Source organism: Megascapheus bottae, chromosome 3 (assembly GCF_031878675.1).
Source record: "Megascapheus bottae isolate mThoBot1 chromosome 3, mThoBot2.hap1, whole genome shotgun sequence".
NCBI classification, from domain to species: Eukaryota; Metazoa; Chordata; class Mammalia; order Rodentia; family Geomyidae; genus Megascapheus; species Megascapheus bottae.
Window position 1 is genome coordinate 30,590,335 of NC_143511.1, and position 23,238 is coordinate 30,613,572.

The 23,238-nt window shown below is 43.6% G+C and overlaps 1 protein-coding gene and 1 long non-coding RNA gene across 2 annotated transcripts; one reads left to right on the forward strand and one right to left on the reverse strand.

Moving 5' to 3' along the window:
• Positions 1-206: 206 nt before the first annotated feature.
• LOC150065183 (uncharacterized) lies at positions 207-20,579 on the reverse strand. The gene is made up of 3 exons (XR_016534921.1): positions 20,498-20,579; positions 3,557-3,667; positions 207-269 (listed from the first exon to the last, which is right to left on the reverse strand). It is a non-coding gene; the product is annotated as an uncharacterized LOC150065183 (long non-coding RNA).
• Positions 14,180-19,776, forward strand: LOC150065184 (spermatogenesis-associated protein 31A6-like). Its single transcript, XM_090329734.1, has 4 exons — positions 14,180-14,374; positions 15,049-15,088; positions 15,827-15,887; positions 16,134-19,776. The coding sequence occupies exons 1-4, from the start codon at positions 14,180-14,182 to the stop codon at positions 19,750-19,752; spliced, it is 3,915 nt and encodes a 1,304-aa protein (XP_090185860.1). The 3' UTR covers positions 19,753-19,776.
• Positions 20,580-23,238: the final 2,659 nt, after the last annotated feature.

The window sequence follows — 23,238 nt, forward strand, 5'->3', positions numbered from 1 at the left end:
AGACACACAGTTACTGGAATACTTCACAATCTGACATACCGTGTTCCTCAACAGAGAAACAACAGAGGGACATACCCAGATGCTTTCTTCCTGTCGATATTGCTTCCAGTTCTTCTCGCTGTCACTGAACATCAGAAGATAGCTGGTCACCCAGTTGGAGCTCCCATACCCTCCCTGGGTGGCTACCGCTGTAACCTTCATTCTCTCTCCAAGATCAATCTGCAGCCACTGGTGTTTATTTGATACAAGAGGAGTCCAGCCACCAGCTCCTTTTTGTGGGAACAGAAATGAGAAAATGGAGTAGTTTGTTTGAGCAGGAACTACAGCCACAGGTAAACCCAGGCCTCTAAAGGTGAGGAAGCTGCTGTACACTGGTTTAGCAATGTTATCTACATGTGCCAGGGTACAACATGCCTTCTCTAAAACTAAATAAGATACTAAAAAGAGAAAATGAATAGGGATGGGAGTTTGGCCTAGTGGTAGAGTGCTTGCCTAGCATGCACAAAGATTCCTTGGTACCACATACATAAAAAAAAAAAAAAAAAAAAAAGCTGGAAATTGTGCCATGTGCCATGGCTCAAGTGGTAGAGCTCTAGCTTGAGGGAAAGCCCAAGGATAGTGCTCAGGCCTTGAGTTTAAGCCCCAGTACTGGCAAAAAAATGAAATATATAAATATTGGCCTGATATTCTAAATATTGGCTTGGAGCTCAAGGAAGTTTGGCAGGCAACTCTCACATAACATCACATCAATATAACACAAAACAAAACAAATCACACTGATGCTACATGGCTTTCTTTCCCCATAAAGACTCATTAGAGTTCTAGGACATGATATGGCAAATGGGAAGAGGGTAGGGGAAACAGGGCCTTCCCTTAGAGATCATGGGTGTCTTCAGGGAAGAGACAGGCAGCCCTCTGCATGCTCCTGCCCAGAAAGCTCTGGGCTTAACCCTGAGGCATCTTTGTCTACTTTGTGGGGAGTAAAAATCTTTGCTTTAGCTCTATTTTCTTAGGAATCAATTTCCATGATCCATATGCAACATTTCTAGATGTGAGGGTTAAACAAGTAGGAAACACTGTTCTAGACTAGTCCAAGTGTTTGCTGGCAGTCACTGGAATACTTCACAAGCTGACAGACTTATTTGTTCCTCCAGCAACTTTTCAGACCACAAGTTGGGAAGAAAGGATTGCTTTCCCAAAGATTATATACAGCCAAGGAGCTATCTGTTCTATACATCTTTAAGTAAACTAGAGCTGGTATATAATCTGTTCTAACCACGGGAACTCTAGGAAAATCACAAGAAAAGAATAGGAATATTGAATTCTACATTAAATAATACTGACCTGTTACTATCATAATGATATGTCAGACATGAGTTGTTTTAATTAAATATATTGGAAGTAAGTTGAACTTTTACTTTGGATTTTTTTCCTCCTAGTGTTTATAGCCTCTACAGTACCCAAGGCTCAAATCAAGGAACCCATACTCTTCTGTCTCTACAAGTCAGAAACAGAACACACAACCCCTAAACCTCTTTAAACTAACTTCAGGACTTACTTGATTACTGTAATCATTTGGAAGCCATTAGGAAGTTGAGATATTAGATTGACATTAGAATGACCACTAGAATAGAAATCACTGTTTTGAAAATGTAACTTTAGCTGATATTTGTTTCATGGAGAGATATAAATTTTTAATTTTTTGCCAGTCCTTGGCTTGTGCTCAAGGCCTGAGCACTGTCCTTGGGCTTTCTCAAGGCTAGAGCTCAACCACTTGAGCCTCAGCACCACTTCTGGCTTTTTTCTATGTATGTGGTACCGAGGAATTCCACCAGCCTTTCTGATCATTAATAAGACCCCGTGCTTGGCACATGGGCACAATGAACTCAAGCTATTACTAATCCATGATCTTTGAAATATTCAGTTCTGTAGTTATTCTAACAATTAATTCACATGCGGCAGCATTAACTTTAAGTTGCAGTTCCTAAGCTCATTCATCATGCATAAAAAAATTAACTTTCCCATTAAAACTCAACTGAACAACTAATGAACTGTTCAATAAAATGAATATCAGGAAGGGGAAATAGGTGAGGGGAGGCAATAAAAGGGAATCACATGAATAGAGGGAGGAAGGCGAACAAATGCAGGCATGTTCAATGGACATTAAATAAACGTTGAGCTACATAGCTTCAGGGTATGAATGGGAAGGGAGAAATGGAGAATGAAGGAGCCATATAATGAGTGATTGTTGTCCTTAATGTACTATGTTATCTCTCATCTCTTTTGCTGTCCCTTGGTTATCTCATATTGTTACAGTGTTTCACTTTGTTATCTGATATATTGGATATATGTGTATTTGGTTATTTGAAATTGGATAGGGAAGGGGGGAAAACAAGATGAGGGGTGAGGGGGGTAGGGAAACGGGGCCAAGACATGAGAAAGGGTATCAATGTATGGGAAGTAATGCACCTTCTATGTGGCGAATATAATGTAACCCTTCTATTAATTACAATAAAAATATATGAAATAATATATATATGAAAAAGATGCATTGTCCTCATAACTGAGAAGTAAGAAATTGAAATCTCTTTGTAATCTACTTGAAAGAACAAAAGAAAGAAAGAAAGGTAGGTTAAAAGAGAGTGAAACAGGGGAAGGGTTGGGGAAGGGAAATGGGGACAAAAACATGATAAAGGGTAGCAATGCATGTGAAGTACTGCACCTTCTATCTGGTGAATATAAACGTAAGCCCTCTATTAATTACAATTAAAAATATATGAGAGAAAATAAAATTTAACAAATAGAGAGTGTAACAGAATCTGTGAGTCTCCCTGCATTCATTTAGTCAATCTACTAAACTCTTATTTGGTCAATAGGAAAAGCAAGGTACTCAGTAATACTAGGCTAGCATGAATAGACTAATACATTTTCAAAGAGTGAGCCTATATCTTCCTTCACAAGGTTAGGATGGACAGGAATCCTTATTTTCAATGGTGGATTGCGGACTTCCCCCTACTGAGGTACATCCTGGGACTTGGGCATCTCCCAACCACAAGCACATCCCAGAGAGGCATCATGTGTTACCTTCGTTACTTTCCTCAGTAGTTCTGAAATTGGCTCATGCCTTTATTGGTTTTAGTTTTGGTTATTTTTTATGACCAGATCACTTGACTAATCTCATAGAATTTTTTTAAAGGAAATATTTTACAACTAAAACAGAATGAAATAATTGGAAATAATATATGACTCCAATATATCTTTTCTTTCAGTTTCCCTCATGAACATTTACTGTCATTTAGTACAGGGTGAAGATATTAAAACAAAATAAATACAAACTTATAAGCATGAAGGAAGCCAGCAAATGATAATATGATTAATCTTTTCCTTAACTTCAAATGCATGCATGTTCAATGGACATTATATAAAAGTTGAGCTATATAGCTTAGTTATGTAGTTAGTAGTTATGTAGTTAGTTTTTCAGCTAGAAGAAGGGAAAATAACTAAGAATATAGATTCTTTGAAGGAGATGAGGGTGGATTGACAATGGCAGACTCACCATCTCTCCTATTTAGACTAGCAAATGCAGGCCCATGGCTGCTGGACAGCTCTGAGCTGCTGCTGAAGGAGGGCCGAGGCAAGCCCGAGGCCAGTGGAGCATCACAACTGTCTGAAGAACAAGAAAAATCATCATCACACACAGGTTAACATACACCGATGAAACTGTTCCTACCCTCTACATCCTCATCTCTCTTCATTGTTAGTTAACAGGTAGAAAAAATGCTTGAATTTGCAGCAATCATCAGTTTTGACTGAGATATGCTAGTAACTGCATAATAGCAAGCTCTCCCTGAGAATTAAAATCTGATGTGTAGCATTTGCTGATTTCCATGATTGTAAGTATTTCAAGTTTGACCAGAATTGAACCTATCTGTGGGGCATTATTGACCACAAGGTTGGAAAGTAATGCCTAGTTTCCCACCTCGTATGGCATTTTCTCCACGCAAATACAAGATATGTGAATAGCCACTAAGCTTAGAGCATAGGTACGAGTCATGAAATAAATAACTACAGATGAGTTTTGAGAATTTACATCTGTTTTGCTTAACTGGAAGTTTGTATGATTCTCTTTCGAATAACAACTATTTTGTAAAAGTAATGAGTGGTTCATACCGGCAAATAAAAATAAAACCAGCATCTAATTATTGAATAGAAAAGTATTTTTTAAGATTAGGAATCAAAACTTAAATATTGAACTGAAAAACCTTACCGGTATATAGAAAAACATAAGAAGGATGGGAAATAACCTCACATTTCTAGATATTTTGATTGTGTAAGTAGAAAATCAAAAGTGAATTTTTCAGCTACTTCCTTAATATATTAGAACTCATATAATTCTAAACATTATCTGTACTTTGAAAATATAAGGGCTAATATCAAATGGCTATAATTCATAAGAAGTATCTAGGGGCTGGAGTGTGGCCCAGTGATAGAATGGTTGCCTAGCATGCACAAAGCCCTAGGTGTTATGGCTCAACTGGTAAAGCACTAGCCCTAAGAAAGCCCAAGGAGAGCCCCCAAGTTCCTGAGTTCAAGCCCTAGGACTAGCAAAAAAGAAAAAGAGAAAACTAAAGCTGGATCCTTACATGTCACCTGTACCAGAATCAATTCCAAATGGATCAAAGACCTTGAGATAAAAGCAGATACCCTGAAAATTTTTACAGGAAGGAATAGGAAATACACTAGAGTTCCTTGGCACAGGTCGAAACTTTCTTAATAAAGGCCCAGAAAAAATAAAGGCCCCGAAGCACAACAAATTGAAGGAAAAAAAAAAAGGTTAAACAAATGAGACTGCATTAAACTGCAGAGATTCTATATGGCAAAGGACATAGCTAGCAAGTTAGGTAGAAAGTCCACAGAGTGGGAGAAGAGCTTCACTAGCCATACCACAGACAAGGGCCTCATATCCAAAATAAACCTACAGCTCAAACAATTGAATCTCTCAAAAACAAATCCTCAAAGAAACAACCATCCCATTAAAAGGTAGTCTAAAGACTTAAAGAGAGACTTCTCTGAAGAGGAAATAAGAATGGCCAATAGACACTTCTCTGGCCATAAAAGAAATGCAAATCAAAACAACTCTGAGATTCTACCTCGCTCCAGTTAGAGGGGCCACGATCAAGAAATCTAATAACAACAGATGCTGGCGGGTATGTGGCCAAGAGGGATCACTACTACACTGTTGGTGGGAGTGTAAATTTGTCTAACCACTGTGGAAAGCAGTATGGTGATTCCTCAAAAGACTAAACATAGAGCTCCCCTGTGACCCAGCAATCCCACTCCTTGGCATTTACCCAAATGTCAAGGACATCTAAAGTTACCAGCACCACCACGTTCATTGCAGCATTATTTACCATAGCAGTGACATGGAACCAACCCAGGTATACTATGTGAAGTTATTTCTTTCCTCTCTTTTTCCCCCTTATGGTTTATCCCCTGTTATTACTGTATCTGACTTTGGTTCCTAGTGTATAATATATACATTTATTCCTTTGTGTGAATTAGGGAAGGGAAAGGGGAAAAAAACAAGATGATGAGACAAAGGACAAAGGGTGAACCAACATAACAGTGATTTTCACAAGGCAATATGTTGAAAATTGTTGGGGGCCGAGTAATGCCATTCTAATAACTTTCTGCTGAGACCCGTAGTAGGGGTAAACAAGTGGACCTCTTTATCCTGCCCACCTGTTGTGCTGATAGGCTCCCACACCCAATATAAGGAGGGGTTTTTTGGAGAGAGAGATTCCTGCCTTGATGAAGCTGCGTGGCGTTTCTGTTCATGCTCCGGGGAAGCAAGGCTGAGTGCGGGAGAACAGTGGGCCCTCTCCTCTCGCGGCTTGGACTGGTTGGGATGTGCTTTTCCCCATCCCTCCTCAAGAGGGACTGGGGACGAAGGACCCCGACATATTGGCGCCCAACGTGGGGCACAAAAGAGGCACAAAAGAGCCAACGTAGGGCACGAAAGAGCCAACCTGGGGCAGGAAAGAGGCACGAAAGAGCCAATGTAGGGCACGAAAGAGGCATGAAAGGGGCACGACTGTGAGTTCAGCCAAGTGAGAGATACATGTAGGAAAGACTGAAAAACCAGAGAAAACCTGAAAGGCACAAAAAGACTGAACAACCAGGGAAAAAGAAAAAGACGGGGGGAAAAAAAGACAGGAAGACAAGGAGAAAGAGGTAGAAAAAGAGAAAAAAGGAAAGACTGAAAAACCAGGGAAGCCTGAAAGAAAACACGAAAAAGGAGGGACTGAAAGGCCCGAGAAAGCTGAAAGGAAGATAATGCAAAGAAAAAGAAAAAGGAACTGAAAGGCCAGGGAAAACGCAGGCTGAAATTGCTCACAGGGAAAGAGAAAAAAGACAAAGAGAAAGACACAGGGAGAAAGAGAAAGAAAACTCCTCAAAGACTAAACCAGTGAATGGGTGTGTGTGTGTGAGTGAAAGGGATTTTAATTATTCCCAGATCACCACAAAGCACGGGTCACTTCGGGTATGGTAGGGAGGAACCTCTCAGGACGGGGCAATGTCCCAGGAAGGGAGGAACCTCTCAGAGGACGAGGCAATGTCCCAGGAAGGGAGGAACCTCACGGGAGTCTCTGGCCAGAGCAGTAAGGTGAGGCCTATTTTCTAATGTCAAAAAAAAAAAAAAAATTACCTCGCGGAGGGCGAGGCCTATTTTCTATTTTTCAAGAGATTTTAGAATAGAACCAAGTGGGTTCAGACTGGAACGACCGCGAATGTGTGTATGAAAGGGAACGAATGTGTGTAAAGAGATTTTAGAATAGAACCAAATGGGTTCAGACTGGAACGACCGCGAATGTGTGTGTGAATGGTAAATCTAAGTCTATACGGGAGTAAACAGTTTAAGAACAGGTGAAAAGTAGCACAGAGACGCTTGATGGTAGTGATTTAGAAAGCCTGTGTTTGGGTTCAGAATAAGTGAAAACAGGCTAAAGCTTTTTAAAGTCCCTGACGAAATACAGAGACGACGCCCCTGAGTCAGCATGAAGAAGTTACAGAAAATGGATCTTCGCCCATAACCCCCTTAAAATGAAGGGACCAGAGTCATTTTTGGACAGTTTAAAACAAAAAGGGGGGGACTGGAAGACTCCTCTAATTTTTCCATTGCCCCGCTATTCCCTATGGCTTGTGTGAATGTTGTTCTCTTAGTTGATGTTGGAATGTTTCCCTATTTTCTCTGTAGTCAGAGCCACTCAGTATATACTAGTGCCTGTACAGGTGGAGGAGAATGCTTTTCCGCTCATCAGTAAGAGAGACTTTGGTGTTTTCCTGCCCTTACTGCTGCGAGTATTGCCCTTGCCACTGCAGTTTCTACAGAAAATGATTTGAATACTGTGTTGTAGATCTCAGAAGCCATTAGTCAGCATGTGAGGACTGGAATTATGTGCACAATTGTTACAATATTTTCACTTTGGGTGATATCTTGACACTATTTTGGGATTGATCAGTCTGGATTAGTTTTTATGCACTAAAATTGTAGGCAAGCAATAGACATATTACAAAGTCAATGCAGAAAGTGAATGCTAATGCGACAGGCATTTGCTCGCATCCCCTCAGGTCTGATTTGCTTAGACGGCTGGTAGTCAAAGACGGGAAAGTCCCAGCTATTAGCTACTTGGCTCCTGTCTTAAGTTGATAGGCTATCAACCTAGCCAACTAAAAAGGACTTGGTGATCCCATGACGGGTAAGAAGACTAATGAGCTTGGAGACACCTAAGACAGGCACAGCCGATCTAATATGGTGGTAGCCCCACATATACTAAGTTTTGTCTTTTTTTAAGATAAAAACGGGGGAGATGTTGGGGGCCGAGTAATGCCATTCTAATAACTTTCTGCTGAGACCCGTAGTAGGGGTAAACAAGTGGACCTCTTTATCCTGCCCACCTGTTGTGCTGATAGGCTCCCACACCCAATATAAGGAGGGGTTTTTTGGAGAGAGAGATTCCTGCCTTGATGAAGCTGCGTGGCGTTTCTGTTCATGCTCCGGGGAAGCAAGGCTGAGTGCGGGAGGACAGTGGGCCCTCTCCTCTCGCGGCTTGGACTGGTTGGGATGTGCTTTTCCCCATCCCTCCTCAAGAGGGACTGGGGACGAAGGACCCCGACAGAAAATGAACTTTACAACTTGGGACGAGGAGAGAGGGAAAGTGGGAAAAAAAACTACAAGAGGTAATAATGTTCAAGATGCAATGTACTCACTACCTTACAAATGTAGGAGTAATCCCTCTATACATCACCCAGACAATAAAGTAAAAATTTTAAAAAGAAATTCCATATGAATGTTAATATCAGTTTAAGGCTTTTTCAAATAAAGAAAAAAACCTACTGGAAGTTTAGTAGTCCTGACATTAAATCTGTAGGTTAATTGGAGGAATACCTTTGGCAACATTAAATCATCCACCCATAAACAGATGAGATTTCTTTGGGAATATTTTTAACTTCTTTCAGCTGTCTTTCATAAGTCAGCATACAAACCTGCACATCTTTAATTTATTAAATATTTTATTCTTTGTGGTACTATTATAAATAGGATTGTTTTTTTGAAGCTCATGCTCAAATGTGAATTACAAGCTTCTAGAAATGCATTGGATTTTGAATAATGAGTTGCCATACTACATTTTCATTCAACTTGTGCAAGCATACATGCATATATATATATATATATATATATATGACTTTCTCTGTACAAAAACTTTACAATGAAGTGGCAAGTATGTTAAAAAAAAAGAAATCTGAAACTTACCATAGACAGAAAAAATATATATAATTGGTTTATCTGTCCAAACCTAAGTGAAACTTTCCATAGACAGAAAAAATATATAACTGATTTATCTGTCCAAACTAAGTGAAATGAGACTTGAACTTTCTAAACCCTTGACACCCTTCTATACCTACTTATTGTATTTTTCCTCTCAAGTAAAATACAGTTTCAGGCAGTTTTTTCATTAAGCATAGCTCCCAAAGAAATTGCCGTTTCTCTTCATTTCTTTGGCATGTTAATTCTGTGTATACATACTTGCATTAATGGGATCTTTAAGTATTTGCTTTTGAGTGAGACTTAAAATTCTGCCACAGAGAGCTGGGAGTTTGGCCTAGAGGTAGAGTGCTTGCCTAGCTTGCACAAAGCCCTGGGTTCAGCTCCTCTATACCACATACACAGAAAAGGCTGGAAGTGGTGCTGTGGCTCAAGTGGTAGAGCGCTAGCCTTGAGAAAGCCCAAAGACAGTGCCCTGAGTTCAAGCTCCAGAATTGGCAAAAAAAATCTGCCACAGAGAATGAAAAAATCCATATATTTAATTCCTTAACACATCCCAATGGAAGTCATTCTGTGAAACTACCCCGCAGATGGACTTTGATACCTCTTGCTGCATGCCCAGGCATAGTTTGGAAAAGAAACAGGTGTCTACATTCAGTGCCCACCTACCAGTGGATCTTCTGTCGCCAGACCCGGGAAAACATCAGGAGAACCTGGAGATATTTAGGGACCACTTCTCTTAAGACTGGAGCCGGTTTATGTTTACAACGTTCAGTGTTCCTGGTAGCTGACTGCACCATCCAGGCCCCTGAGAACTGGTGAGTCTCAGAAGCCACTTCCCCATCATTCCAAGGCTGTATTCATGCCACAAAGCATGTTGCACGCACATCCCCAATCTGTGTTCATACTTCACACCCCAACTCTAGTTCTTACAGGCAGAATGCAATGTCCTTGGAAACCTGGCATAATTCTTCAACCCTTTAGCCCCACCGAGCTCACAAACTTCTGTGCCTTCACAAATGGCTGAAAATATACACTACAGGAGGAATCATCTTTGTCTTTATCTCTACCACTCCAGGTGGTAAACTACAGTGCATGCCATGAGCTTAACTTTATCAGATTTATCTCCTTAACTATGATACCTTCAAAGTCCAACCCTGTATGACAATGGAAGAGGCGTCCAAAGGGATTTCTAATGTGTCAGTTACTCATTCTAATAGCAAATATGGTAGTATCTTTGCCAGAATAAATTCAAAACAGTCATCCCCACTGTTCTTGGCTTTAATTAACAAATGCAAGACTTTATACCCAGGAAAGAGCAATATCCAACTTTAAGTGTTCTGTTTCCACTTGTAGATACCGTTTCCTATTTTAGGAATGTATAAATTATTCATATGTGTGGTTTCGGGGCATTGCATTAATTCAAGGATATTTCAAGAATTGATCTGGATTAGGTATTACCTGTATGAGCTTTTTCTTAGAGCTCATGAATTTATTTTTCAGACTAAATCAAGAGGGAACACTACAGGAATACTTGTACTTAAGTAACACCTCAAGTTCTGTAGCGTGGAGTACATTACACCATTAGTGTTTCCATTTTTGGATCAGAGCATTGGTGCATTGGTAACATCACATAGTTTTGAGAACATTTTAACTTGCATAAAAGGCATCCAAAAATTAAAATCTAACTGGCAGAGAACGTTTACCCCATGTGCATTTTCTTTCTTCCTTTTTTTTTTTCCCCCTGCCAGTCCTGGCGCTTGAACTAAGAAATGAACGCTCCCACGCAGAAAACTCCAGAAACAGCAGCGCAATAAACCAGACAACACAGCACAGACATATTAGAAGAGCTGGGATCCGGGCAGGCTTTTTCTCCTTTAAATCAGTGTTAATAAAACCTTGAAAAAAATAAAAATCCACCCAGAGTTCAAGCTAAATAAATAAATACCCAGAAAAAAAAAAAAAGGCAAGCAAGCCCGGAACAGAGAAAGAGAGGGGCAAAGGTGAACGCATGCAGCGGGACGGTACCATTAGACACTGCTGAAAATGAACCACCGAGCTGGTGAGCAGGGGTGGAGGGGGACTGGGAGAGGAAACGTCCCCTCCTGACTCCGCGAACCCCGGCGCCACCACAGCCCTAAAAGTCCAAGTCCGAGCCTGATCCGCCCGCCGCCCTCCCACCCCCAGGTGGTCTGCACTCACGGGGGCGTCCGGCCACGCCGGGGCTCCCGGGCTGCGTGGAGAGAAGCGCGAGCACCCCGAGGACGGCCCCCACCGCGGCGCCCATCTCGTGGCCGTCCTCGCCCGCCCGCGCGACTCCGGGGAGGTGAGCGCCTGAGACGAGCTCCCGCCCAGGCACGCCTTCCCAGCCCCCAGCAGCCGGGGGAGCCCCGGGACCCGGCGGTAGGCGCGGGGCCGCGAGCGCCCCTGGTGGAGACCGCGAGGAAGTGCCGAGCAGACTGCTGGCTCCCCATCTGCTCCTGTCTAGGGAGTGAACTGGGAGCTGCGCGATGGATGTCTGTGCACTACAAAATACTGAAATATTAGCAAACTTGTATGTGAATTCAGAACGAGAGGTCAGGGCAGAATTAACTACCGAGGTTTGAAGAAAATAATTACATAGAACAAAGGCTTGTCTAGTGCTTATTCCAGCTGGGAAATGAGCGCTATATCACTAAATAATAAAAACTTATGAACTGTGGGGCGCTGGTGGCTCACGTCTGTAATCCTAGCTACTCAACAGGCTGAGATCTGAGGATCACAAATCAAAGCCAACCCAGGCAGGAAAGCATGCAAGACTTTTATCTCTAATTAATCACACACACACACACACACAGACACACACACACACACACACAGGATTGGAGCTGTGGCTCAAGTGGTAGAGCACCAGCCTTGAACACAAACACTCAGGGACAGCACCCAGACCCTGAGTTCAAACCCCAGGACTGGCAAAAGATAATAAGACAAATAAGTTAAAATAAGCCTACTTTTAAAATGGCACGGGACATTAATTGGTATTTTACCCGACTAGATGTATAACTTCATGAGATATCACTAGTTATTATGAGAAAGCAAAACCACAGGGTAGTAGACCTTTTTATCCACTAGGCTAGCTGCTATGAAATAAGCAGAAGCAAGTGGAGCTGTGGCTCAAGTGGCAGAATGCTAGCCCTGAGCAAAATCTCCAAGACAGCACCTAGGCCCTGAGTTCAAAATCAACACACACAAAAACCTAGACTAAATGAGAAAATTGATGATGATGATGATGGGACTGTGAAGAAAACAGAGCAATACTTCCTTGCTACCTTTTTATTAAAGGACCTTTATTTGGCAATAAGTGATTTTTTACTCAGAATCTCACACTTACTAGGCAGAACTAGAATTAGCCCAACTCTTTCTTTTCAGTAATTTTCCTGATCCTTTTTTTTTTTTTTTTTCTGAAACCAGCTTTGGATTTCAGTCCTATGCCTCTGTCTCCTACTTAGCTGGGATGCCAGCTGTGAGACAGCAAGTCATGTAGGTCATTATTCCATTTCCGTAGGAATCACTCAGACACGCACAATACCCCTTTCAAAGAAATTGGTGGGTAAAATTTAAAGGGCAGAAAATTCAACAGAAAAAAAAAGAAGGAAAATTTAACAGAAACTGGCATCTAACTATGCTGACATGTGAAGTTTTAGCTCATAACCAGGAAGCTTTCAGTTACCTAAAATATTTTGTCAGTCGTGGGACTTGAACTCTGGACCTGGGTGCTGTCCTGAGCTCTTCAGCTCAAGGCTACCACACTGCCATTTCCAGTTTTTGGAAATAAAAGTCTCAAGTTCTTTAGTGTATGGGCTAGCTTTGAACCGTGATCCTCAGATCTCAGCCCCCTGAGTTGCTAGGATTACAGGCATGAGACATAGCACCCAGCAAAGTTACCCAGGGTTATTAAAGGCAGCATTCTTTTTTTATTCTTTCTTACTTTGTCCCCACACCACCGACACATATTCCATTCCCCAGGAGTGGAAATTCAAGATTTGTATACCTTCAGTCAAGGTCATCACCCACTTCTCCTTAGCTTGCTTTACAGGGCATTGAAGGAACTTTCAGGACAAGAAATACACCTCCAGACACTAATGGGCAGCACATTTACAAACCAGACGACTTCAAACCACCATTCGGCCACATGGCAGGCTTAAGCACTTAAGTCCATTAGAAAGCTCATGCTGCTGGGTCTTTCTATAAAAGCTATCCTTCTTTCACTATCCACCAGAACTCTCTTCTTTCCCAGACAATAGCAGTACTTCTCATTTTCCCTGAAAATGAATATACCTTTATTTCCTTTATTCTAAGACATTGATCTCATTGACCTTGAATTCAGAGAACTAAATATTCAGTTACATGAGAAAGTTGGAAACTACAGACAGAGGTTATCTAGAAATTACAAAGTCAAGTGAAACAACACATTCCAGAGCTAAGAAAAAAATTTATAAAACTATGAAAAATGCAGATTTCAAACAGTGATCTCCAAAGAACAGCTAATGTCTGGGTTCAAGGGGGAAGGCTCCGGAAATGGACTGAGATCTGCCTCTCACAGGCCAAGCAGGAAATTCAGGATGGTTTTTATTACTCCAGGCAAAGTCATCACTGTCTTATCCTGAGCTAGCTTACCAGGGTACTGAAGGAATACATCTCCAGAGACCGGGGCAGCACGTTTAGAAATAGGCCCAAGACCCACCATTCGGCCACATGCCAGGACTCAGCACTGAAGTCCATATGAAAGTCCATGCAACCTGGTCCTCTCTGTAACAGCTGTCCTTTTCCCACTGCTATTCTTCCTCACATAGTAGCTCAAATAGTTCTCAAGTTCCCTGCAAATTATTACACCTTTATTTTGCTTGACACTAATCTTACTACTTGTGAATTGATACTGAATTCAGAGAACTGAATTTCCAGTTACATGGGAAAGTTGGAAACTGCACACAGAGGTGATCTAGAAATTACAAAGTCAAGTGAAACAACACATTCCAGAGCTAAGAAAAAAATGTATAAAACTATGAAAAATGCAGATTTCAAACAGTGATCTGCAAGAACAGCTAATGTCTGGGTTCAAGGGGGAAGGCTCAAGAAATGGACTGAGGTCTGCCTCTCACAGGCCAAGCAGGTGAACTTGGAGGTGGGAATCTAGAGGCCCAGGAGGGAAGGAAGTGCTGAGCTAGAGGCAGGGGGAGGGCTTTGTTACGCATCACCCCTCCCCCTTTGTGACTTACTGCAAAGCAGGCCTCTGTGATGTCAGCCTTCATTGACTATATGTTGCCAAAGGAAATGCCCAGAGCTCAGTTGCTCACGAGCAATAATGCGATTCAGATGATGGAGAATCCCCTCTCTTCACTCAAAAGCCTTGCGATCCCCTGGCTGAGCCTCGACCTCACCACCTTGGCAATGGACATGTCCCTTGCCATTGTGTGTGGAGTGGGGCTCTTCCTCCTGCTACTGCTCCTGCCCTGCTTCAAGGGAAATCCACCCTCACCCACTCCTGTGCGAAAGAACAAGATGAGGAAGGTAAGAACCCCAGGGACAGACCACCCAAAGATGGACATATACATATATATGCATATATAATGGAATTTTACTCATCCATTAGAAGGAATCATACTGTACAATTTGTGAAGAAAGCAGACTTGGAAAAATTAATGAATTAAGCAGGGTCAGAGACAAGATCATGAATTCTTTTAAATGTGGAAGCTAGATTTAGCTTACAACTCACACATATGTTCGGTGGTGTGCAAGTGTATAGAAATGTATTCACTGAAAAATGATAGATTCAAGGGAGATTTCAAAGTGCAATTCCTTAGAAAGCCAAAACCCTGAAACTCAGCATCCCAGAGCAGAGCTCCTGAGAGGGAGGGGACTTGGACTCTCAACCTCATGTCACACCAAGGACCTGAGTACCACATTTTTACCCAGTGTTAGGTTGCTTACAGGGCTGTTCCAAGCCCACACAAAGCTCCCAGCAGAGGCTAAGGTCAACATGCAAAAAACAGGAAGCTGGGGGAACCTGGAAACCTGGGTGTGTGGTCCTGTGAAAGCAGAAATAATTTGCCACACTAAATATGGGGAAAGACAATGCAGGGACAAAGGAAGAGAGCAGCATTTTATCCGGGAACAGCACGTATCTGAACTTGTCTAGGGAAAGGAGAAAAGAGGTCTAAATCCTGTCTCTCTCTCAGCATCAGAGAGGCCAGATGAAGAGAAAGAATAAAAGTGCTCTGAAACGTAAGTTCTGCATTTTGTCTCAAGGGGAGATCTCTGACTCTGACAACCAGAGCCAGGATGCCAAGGATGTCAGTTTTTGGGTAGCCTTTAGAAGGAAAGTAATCAGAAATCCCCTTGGAATGAAGCTGATATGCTTCATCACAAAGTAGGGAGGGGCTCAGAGGCTGTGAGGTAACTGCCTCAATAGTGAGGTGTGTCACAAAGTGGGAGGAGTTAAGAGGCTATGTATGAGGTAACACTGCCTTGATAGGGAGATGAGTCACAAAGGGAGGAATGGCCAAAAGGCAAAGTGAGGTAACATTCCTTGGAGAGTGAGGTCTGTCACATGGGGAGGAACTAAAGAGACTATGTATGAGACAGCATTCCTTGAGAGGGAGGTGTGTCACAAAGGAGGGCTAGGAGGCTGAGGCAAGCCTGCCTAGATAGGGAGGTGTGACCTCCAAGTCCTAGTGTGGACAAACTCACATCCCTAAGAATTATAATACGCATGAGATCCTTTTCCTTACCATCCAAGAGAGCTTTTGCGGCCACTGAGGTTGGCAGAGATGAAAGCACCTTGTAAATAAGCACTACCCCTCTCTAAGCCCTCTTAGCACTGGAACCTGCCTTGTGGCCATGAATAAAAATTTGAGATCCAGTGGATCTTCCATGGTCTCTAACAAAGGAATGTCTCATTCCCCCTCCTGTAAAATCTAGGGGTTCTCCCATGTCTGCCATAACCACAGTGTGTGTTTCTAGCTTGCAGAGACACTCAGGAAGAGCTTGGGGACATTCACGATCTAGTTTCCCTTCTTACCAGGTAAGGATTTTCCTCTTGTGACTGAGCCTGCATTTCTTCTCTAGAGAATGGGGTTATCTCGGGGTTGAGGAAGACTTCGGGTTGGCACAGGATGGCACTGATAGGAAGATGTGGGATACAGAGAAGTCTAGGGGCTGTGTAAAAGATGGCAGGGTGTGCTTCAGTAGGTAGACAGCAGGTAGTCACAATTGCCCATCCTCCTGGGCCTATCAGATGCTGAAGAAAGTTTGTCTCTGTCTCCTGCAGCCACCTAGGGAAGCTCAGTGACAACAGCAGCTCCAGGCACTTATTAAAAGGAGACACCCTAGGTGAAGTTGTCAAATCAGCGTCTGCTGCAGCCCACCCGGCAGCTGAACACTGTGAAGAGGACGCTTTCTCCAGCACTGCGTCCCCAAAGGCTTCCCCAGCTCCTTCACACGAGGGCTTGCAGCCTCTGGCCTCTACCTTGTCACCAGTCCAGACATGTTCCTCAGTTCCTGCTGAGACACAGTCACACCACACTGCGCCTCAGCCTCCAGAGCTGTTGATTCCTCTACAACATCCTTCTCCCCGTTCTCTTTCTCCTCCCCGTTCTCTTTCTCCTCCACCTGTGGCCTGCATTCCACCCAGCCATGACTCAAACTCCGGTCTTCCATCTGACTTCAGGGAAGTTCCTCCAGAAAGCACCCCACGGAGCGGCTCTCCAACCAACAGCTCTCAGGTGCCTTCTCCTAGCCCAGCCCTCAACTCTGACATCCTGGAGCTGCTGGAGGTAGTGATTAGTAAGAGGGCTAAGGAGAACGCTGGGGAGGAGAAAGAACACCCTCTGGATTCTCTGGGGAACATGATGAAGTCACTGGGCAGGGCCCAGGACGCGGCCATCCCACAGGCCTTCTGGAACACCAAGGGAGAATCCCAGCAGCTCCCTGAGTCTCAGGAGCTGATTCTCCCCATGGTCTTACAGAAATGCAGCCAGCTGTTCTGGGGCCTTCCCTTTCTGCACAGCGAGTCCCTGGTGGCTCCTGTCCAAATGTCTGGGCAGCCACTAGTCTTACCCTCTGTTTTATTCAATACTTTCTATAATTTCATGCCAACACAAGACCAAGATAATGTACTTCCACAGCACTTTCCACCCCAGCCCTTACTGCAGCACTTCAGCCAATCACAAAACTACACTCCTGCCTTGACCTGGCCCCAGCCTCTACCACTGGCTGACAGCCAAGCTCAGGCTCATGTCCCATCCTATATGCCGGTCCTATCCTCTCATTCACCTCCAGTGAATTCCTGTACAGTCCCACCTGTTGTCCAACACCTAGAACATCACCTTGCCAGGAAGCACCTGGAAAGTCAGAGAATTCTACCCGCTGTGGTCAATCAGTCTCTCAAGGCCTTTACACAAGATCAGGGCCTCTTACACCAGAGAGACTTTATCAAGATTCCGGGTGAATTCATCACCTTTGAAATGAGGAAAAAGCTGGAAAACCACCTCCAAGAGAGGTTCATCCAGCACCTCCATAAAAGAAATTGTGAGATCCAGGTGTTTTCTGGGAAGAAATCCCGAGTAACAGACCAGGCAGAGGACAAGCCAGGGTGTTCACAGAACTCCAGGAATGTAGACGTTTGCTGCAGAAGGCAAGAGAGGGGAACCTCAGAGAGCTCTGCATCCCAGCAATGGGGGAACTCCAGAAAGGACCTGGAACATCACAGCACTGGGGTAGCCACACAACTGGACAGGGATGCAGAAAGCTGCTCAGCAGATGGTGTGCAAGCTAACACGCTGAGAGAATTAGAAAATGATGTGATGAGATCATCACATAGTGATTCTGAATATTTTCCCCCAATTTATTCAGGTATGAATAGTCTAGGAGAAGCCCTAAGAGCCCATTTAATAAAAAAATGGGATCAGATCAACAGGGACAAGGTCCCTTTGCATGTTAGTCATTCCAGGGGCTCAACAGACCATGCCTTGGCCCCCCTTGAAAACTCCAGCTCCAGCATTACTGGTACAGAAGCATCCTTGGATACTAGGGAAAGCTGCACGAGCTCCTCCCAGAAGGCTTTCCTCTTGGATGCTGCCAGCCAACAGCTGCTGGAGGCACATATCAAGAAGCTTTGGGTGAAGCATAAGTGGGGCTTGTCCCTAAAGATACTCAAGCCCATAAATCACCTTACTTTAAAAAAGGCTCTCCCTGTGGCCATTTCCCAGGAAGCTTCTCCACACCTGGCCTGTTGTGACTTCAGGGCCAATCTCACCTCTAAGGGGGATGCATTCCAGGGAGAAGCTCTGGACAAATTGCCAAAAATGCCAGGGAGAGAAAAATCAGGTGATACCACACAGCCTCCTCAAGCACCACCACGTGAAACCCTGAGCAGAACACTGGGTAGTCACCACTGTGATCCCTCAGTGGTCTCTCCACCTGGAGAAAAAGAGGGACTGCTCTCCAATTCCAAAACCTGCAGCCTTTTAGGAAGTACCTGGCACCAGGACATTGTGCCAGGATCAGAGGGAAGCAGTCCAGAGACAAATACCAGCCCAATAATGGGCATATGTGAGACACAGGAGAAAGAAAGCCTCTGCCATTGTGTGTCCATACGAGAGATCTTTGCATCTGACATGACTGAAGATCCCGTTGAAATGGCTGAGGTGGAAGAGAGACAGCCCACTAACTGGTCATTCAACAAAGACTTACAAAATCTGAACCTTTTAGAATTTCTGAGGACCACTCGAACGCCATTACCCTCCAGAAATTCGATTGCTAGGCATCCACCAGGTTCATGCCTGAAAGACCAGGCAGAATCTAGCAGTCCAAGTGAAAGTCCACCTTTTGATGATAACTTACAGGACTGCGACGCTGACACCTTCCTGCAAGAATGTGGACCCGACGTGCTGCTTGGCACCAACGTGCTGGCTTCACAGAGTTCTCTGAGTAGCTCACAGAACTTTTCCAGAAGCAGCACGTCCACTATCTATGAGTCAAGCTCTCCATTACGAACGGGAGGGCACAGCACAAAGCAAGAACCTAAGACCTCCATCACCGATGGCCCATGGTACAGCAAGGTGTTTCATGGCCTCGAAGAAGCAAAGAGCTGTGAGAGGCCCAGAATACAGAAAGCAAAGCCTGCAGGAACAAGGCCCTCGCAAGGACAGAATTTGAACTCTCCTGCCCAGGTCAGGAAAGCAAGAAGTGCAAGGAAGAACTCTTCCCTATCTGCGTCAGAGAAAGAACAGCATCCTCCAGAGATTCATTTTGGAAATCGGATCAAGAATTTTTTTATGGCATTATTTTCCTCTAAAGCTAAAAGTCAGGCAGACTGCCAGCAAAACCCCAAGATCCAGTCGGCCAATACTAAGAAGCAAGACTTATCCACAAGCAGAACGCTCAGGCAGAGTGGAGTGCCTGAAGCACAGATGCTTATGAGCACTGTAGGAAGGATCCTAGAGGAAAAACTGGGCCTTCCACAGGAGCCTTCTGCATCTAAGAAAACTTTACATGAAGTTCCGGCCCCCACAGCTGGATATTCCCACCACCACTTGGCTCCTCCTTACCCACAACAAAGCCAAGTAAAGAACACCGGGGCGTCTTTTCCCCAAACCAGCCCCATTGGCCCCAGGCACCCTGTCCATGAGAGCAGGGTCTCACACTATCACCACCCTGGGACAGACTTGCCTCCCCGAAAGCCAGTGTCTCTAGTCAGTCATGCCTGCCAGCACATACCAGAAGGGATGAATGTCTCAGGCCAGCGTATCCACTGCCCACGACACTGTCATCTTAGCCGTTTGATGGTCAGCCATGCATGCCATGCTGCTCACTTGGTTCCTTGTGAGGTCCATTTTTCTCACGAGGAATTGCAGCCTGTGCACCGCAAGCCTGTTTTTTGTGTGTGAGTACATTGGCTGGGTACTGATGACGTCTCCCTCCTCAAATGCGTAGTGTTTAATACAGTCTTCACGCTCAATGCATGCAGTGGCTTCCTTCAGTGCCTTCGTCTGGGAGAGGGATGGGTAGTGTGTGGTCTTCCTCTAAGCAGGTGTGGCTGGGGTGGACACATGATACAATGCCACTGATGACTGTCAGCTAAAAGCCCTTATTTGAATGTGCCCATTCAGTCACTACAGCCTTTTCAGAAAGTCTGCAGTATTCCCTAGGATCTGGATGCATGGGGTGATAGCTTACTAGGCTGTTCTGCATGACTTAGATTGGGCAACCCCTGGATGCTAGGGGTCTGTAAGGAAAGCAATTCTGCCCTTCTTGTCTAGGGATCCTATTGCTCTGACTTGGGTCACTTGAGTTTGTCATTGAATTCCCAGAAAGCATAGCAGCAGGCCTGTGTGTCATCTAGAATGTTAACAACTGATTTATTGAGGATTTAGGAGTTAGCTTCTGCATCCTTTAACTGTTCCCTTTACTGGGATCCAAGACCTTAATCAGGGTTAGAGAATAGTGTAGTCTAGCACTCTACCACTTTAACCACAGCGTCTGTGTTTTCTGGAGGTTAATTGGAGGTGAGTGTCACAGTTTTCAGAATGGTTCTCTGGATCTTCTGCCCAGGGTCGCTTTGAACAGTGATCCTTGGATCTCAGCTCCTGAGTAAAGATTACAGGCATGAACTAATCGTGCCTAGCAACATACCTGGATAATCTTTTAAGCTTCATCAACCTTGAACTGGAATGCTTTACAGGAAACAAGTTTGAGGTGTTTCTTCTACGGATTCAGGCAGTCTATACCAGAAATGACACTGAGAGGCTAGGCATACATCTCCATCTCCTGCGATGATGGAGGGGCAGTAAAGAGCCACCGTGGAGAGGACAAGGCCTCATGGTCTAGTGGGAACCACTGGATGTGTCATGCAGCACTCTTGTTCCTCCTGGGTGCCTGAGAACCCGTGGAGTGGTGCTGCTGGCTACTGTCACAACACCATCAATGCGGCTCAATGAACCTCATTTCACATGGTCTCCAAGGGTTTGGCTTACGATGACCTCCCTCACTGCCCTCGATTACGGACCAAACCCTGGTTTCTGCACCTGCAGATTTCACCAACCATAAATCAAAAGTATATGTTAAATAGTTTCTGATGTTGTTAGTAGTGTGATAATAAGTGAGCAGGGGATTGGGCTAACAAAGGTAAAAGAAGTTGGATGTTGTTGAAAAAAAAGATTGTCAGCAAGTATTGCAAACAGAGCAAGGAACACAGGCCTTGGTGATTCATGCCTGTAATCCTAGCTACTTAGAAGGCTGAGATCTGAAGAACATGGTTCGAAGCTAGCCCAGGCAAGAAATGCCATGAGACTCTTATCTCTCATTAACTACCAGAAGAAGGGAAGTGGTGCTGTGAGCTCAAAGTGGTAGAGCACTAGCCTTGAGCAAAAGAGCTCAGGCCTGGAGTTTAAGCCCCACTACTGACAAAAAGCACATACATACATACATACATACATACATACATACATACATACATACGTACATACATAGAAGGAGAGAGAGAAAGAAAGTATAACAAAGAAACCTATTGAAATTGTAATAGGAAAAATAGGGAACAAGGGAGAATGATGAGGTAGGGGAGGGATTGATAGGAATACATTGTATACGTGTGTGGAATGACACAAAGAGATCTCCTTTTATATAGCTAATGTATGTTAATAACTTAAAAAGTTCAGTGAAGAGCCAGATGCCAATGGCTCTTTATTGTAATCTTAGCTACTTAGAAGACTGAGAGCAGAAGAATTATAAATTTATTATAAATACGCTCTCCAAGAACCATTGAAGTCACAACGATAGATGCAAAAATAAAGAATTGTCTCAGCAAGGCAAAATTTACTTATGTGCGGACGGGTACATCTAAGCCAAAAATGTGGCAAGCAAGCACATAAAACAGGCAATCTGCTGGAGTATTTATTCTTAATGCAGCAGGCCCTGTTCCTCTGCTCCGATTGGTCGAGCTCAGGTTCACATTCTGCTCATGATTGGCTAGTTTGAATAGGGTCAGAGGTATCGACATAAGGTGGTTTTGAAATGAGATGAACAGTTCACAGGTAATCTCAAAATATACCCATATCCTCTACTATTTCTTGAACAGTCTGGGGCTTATTGTATTCCATCTGCAAGAGAAACCAGTTTAAGACAAAACCTTACATCTTACAAATCATTTCTTATCCCAGAGTAGTTCCTCTTTTCCTTAAAAAGAGCCAAGCCACCAAGCCAAAGCAGGAACTTGTATCAACTTTAATGGTTGATAGAAAAGATAACTTTTCTCACAAATTGAAGTTAGTAGAGGCAGAAAGGTTCAAGAGGCTCTGATACAAAAATAGCAAAAAAAAAAAAAAAAAAAGGGGGGGCCTGGAGTCATGGCTCAAGTGGTGTAGTACATGCCTACAAAACAGGAGGCTCTGAGTTCAAACCTTAGTACTGTCAAATAGAAAGAGAGAAGGGAAAAAAGGAGGAAAGAAAAGAGTAAAGAAGGAAGAAAGGAAGGAACTCAATAAACACATTCTTGTTTGTTTTTTTTTTTTTTGCCAGTCCTGGGCTTGAGCTCAGGGTCTGAGCACTGTCCTTGGACTTTCTCAAGGCTAGAGCTCTACCACTTGAGCCTCAGCACCACTTCTGGCTTTTTCCTATGTATGTGGTACTGAGGAATCAAACCAGGGTCTTTGTGCATGCTAGGCAAGCACTCTACCACTAGGCCAAACTCCTGGCCCCGATTTTTGGTATTTTTTACTTTTTTTTTTTTGGTGGGTCATGGGGCTTGAACTTCACCTGGGCCCTGTCCCTGAGCTCTTCAGCTCAGGGCTACCACCCTACCCTGGGCCCTGTCGCTGAGCTCTTCAGCTCAAAGTGAACCAAGCCCCACTTCTCATTTTCTAGAGTTAATTGGAGATAAGAGTCTCAGGTCCTTTTGTGCTCATGCTGGCTTTGAACCTTGATCCTCAGATCTCATCTTTAATATCCAGAGTATTTACCTTGTGTTTGGCACAAGTGGCCATTACATATCATTGTACTGGTCATTATCTTCCATACTTTGCAAATACTTTTCCAAGCTAACATCAGTCTTTTGATTTCTTTGGTATCTTTTGTAGTTTCTATGCACATATCATTTGTACATATAACTGCATGTATGTGTGTAACTATCTGTACACATATACATAAAACTTAAATATACAGCCATACATGTACATGAACATATATCCATATGTAATATTTTCATGGGATTAATTTTGTTTATCCTGTTGTACCCGAATTCCTAGAACCCCGAAAAGACCACCAGAGACCACAGTCAAAGCAAAAGAGCAGGGGTAGTTTTATTTACGAGTCTAGACTCGGGCCTCCATGTACCAGCAGCCGGCAACGCTGAAAAGGCCCTGAGCAAGAACTTTGCACTG

Bases quoted from the DNA above. Each gene is read 5' to 3' on its own strand.
- LOC150065184 (XM_090329734.1), top strand. From the start codon at position 14,180: ATGATGGAGAATCCCCTCTCTTCACTCAAAAGCCTTGCGATCCCCTGG. The intron at 14,375-15,048 runs GTAAGAACCCCA...TCTCAGCATCAG, and splicing joins GAAAGAACAAGATGAGGAAG to AGAGGCCAGATGAAGAGAAA. The intron at 15,888-16,133 runs GTAAGGATTTTC...TGTCTCCTGCAG, and splicing joins CTAGTTTCCCTTCTTACCAG to CCACCTAGGGAAGCTCAGTG.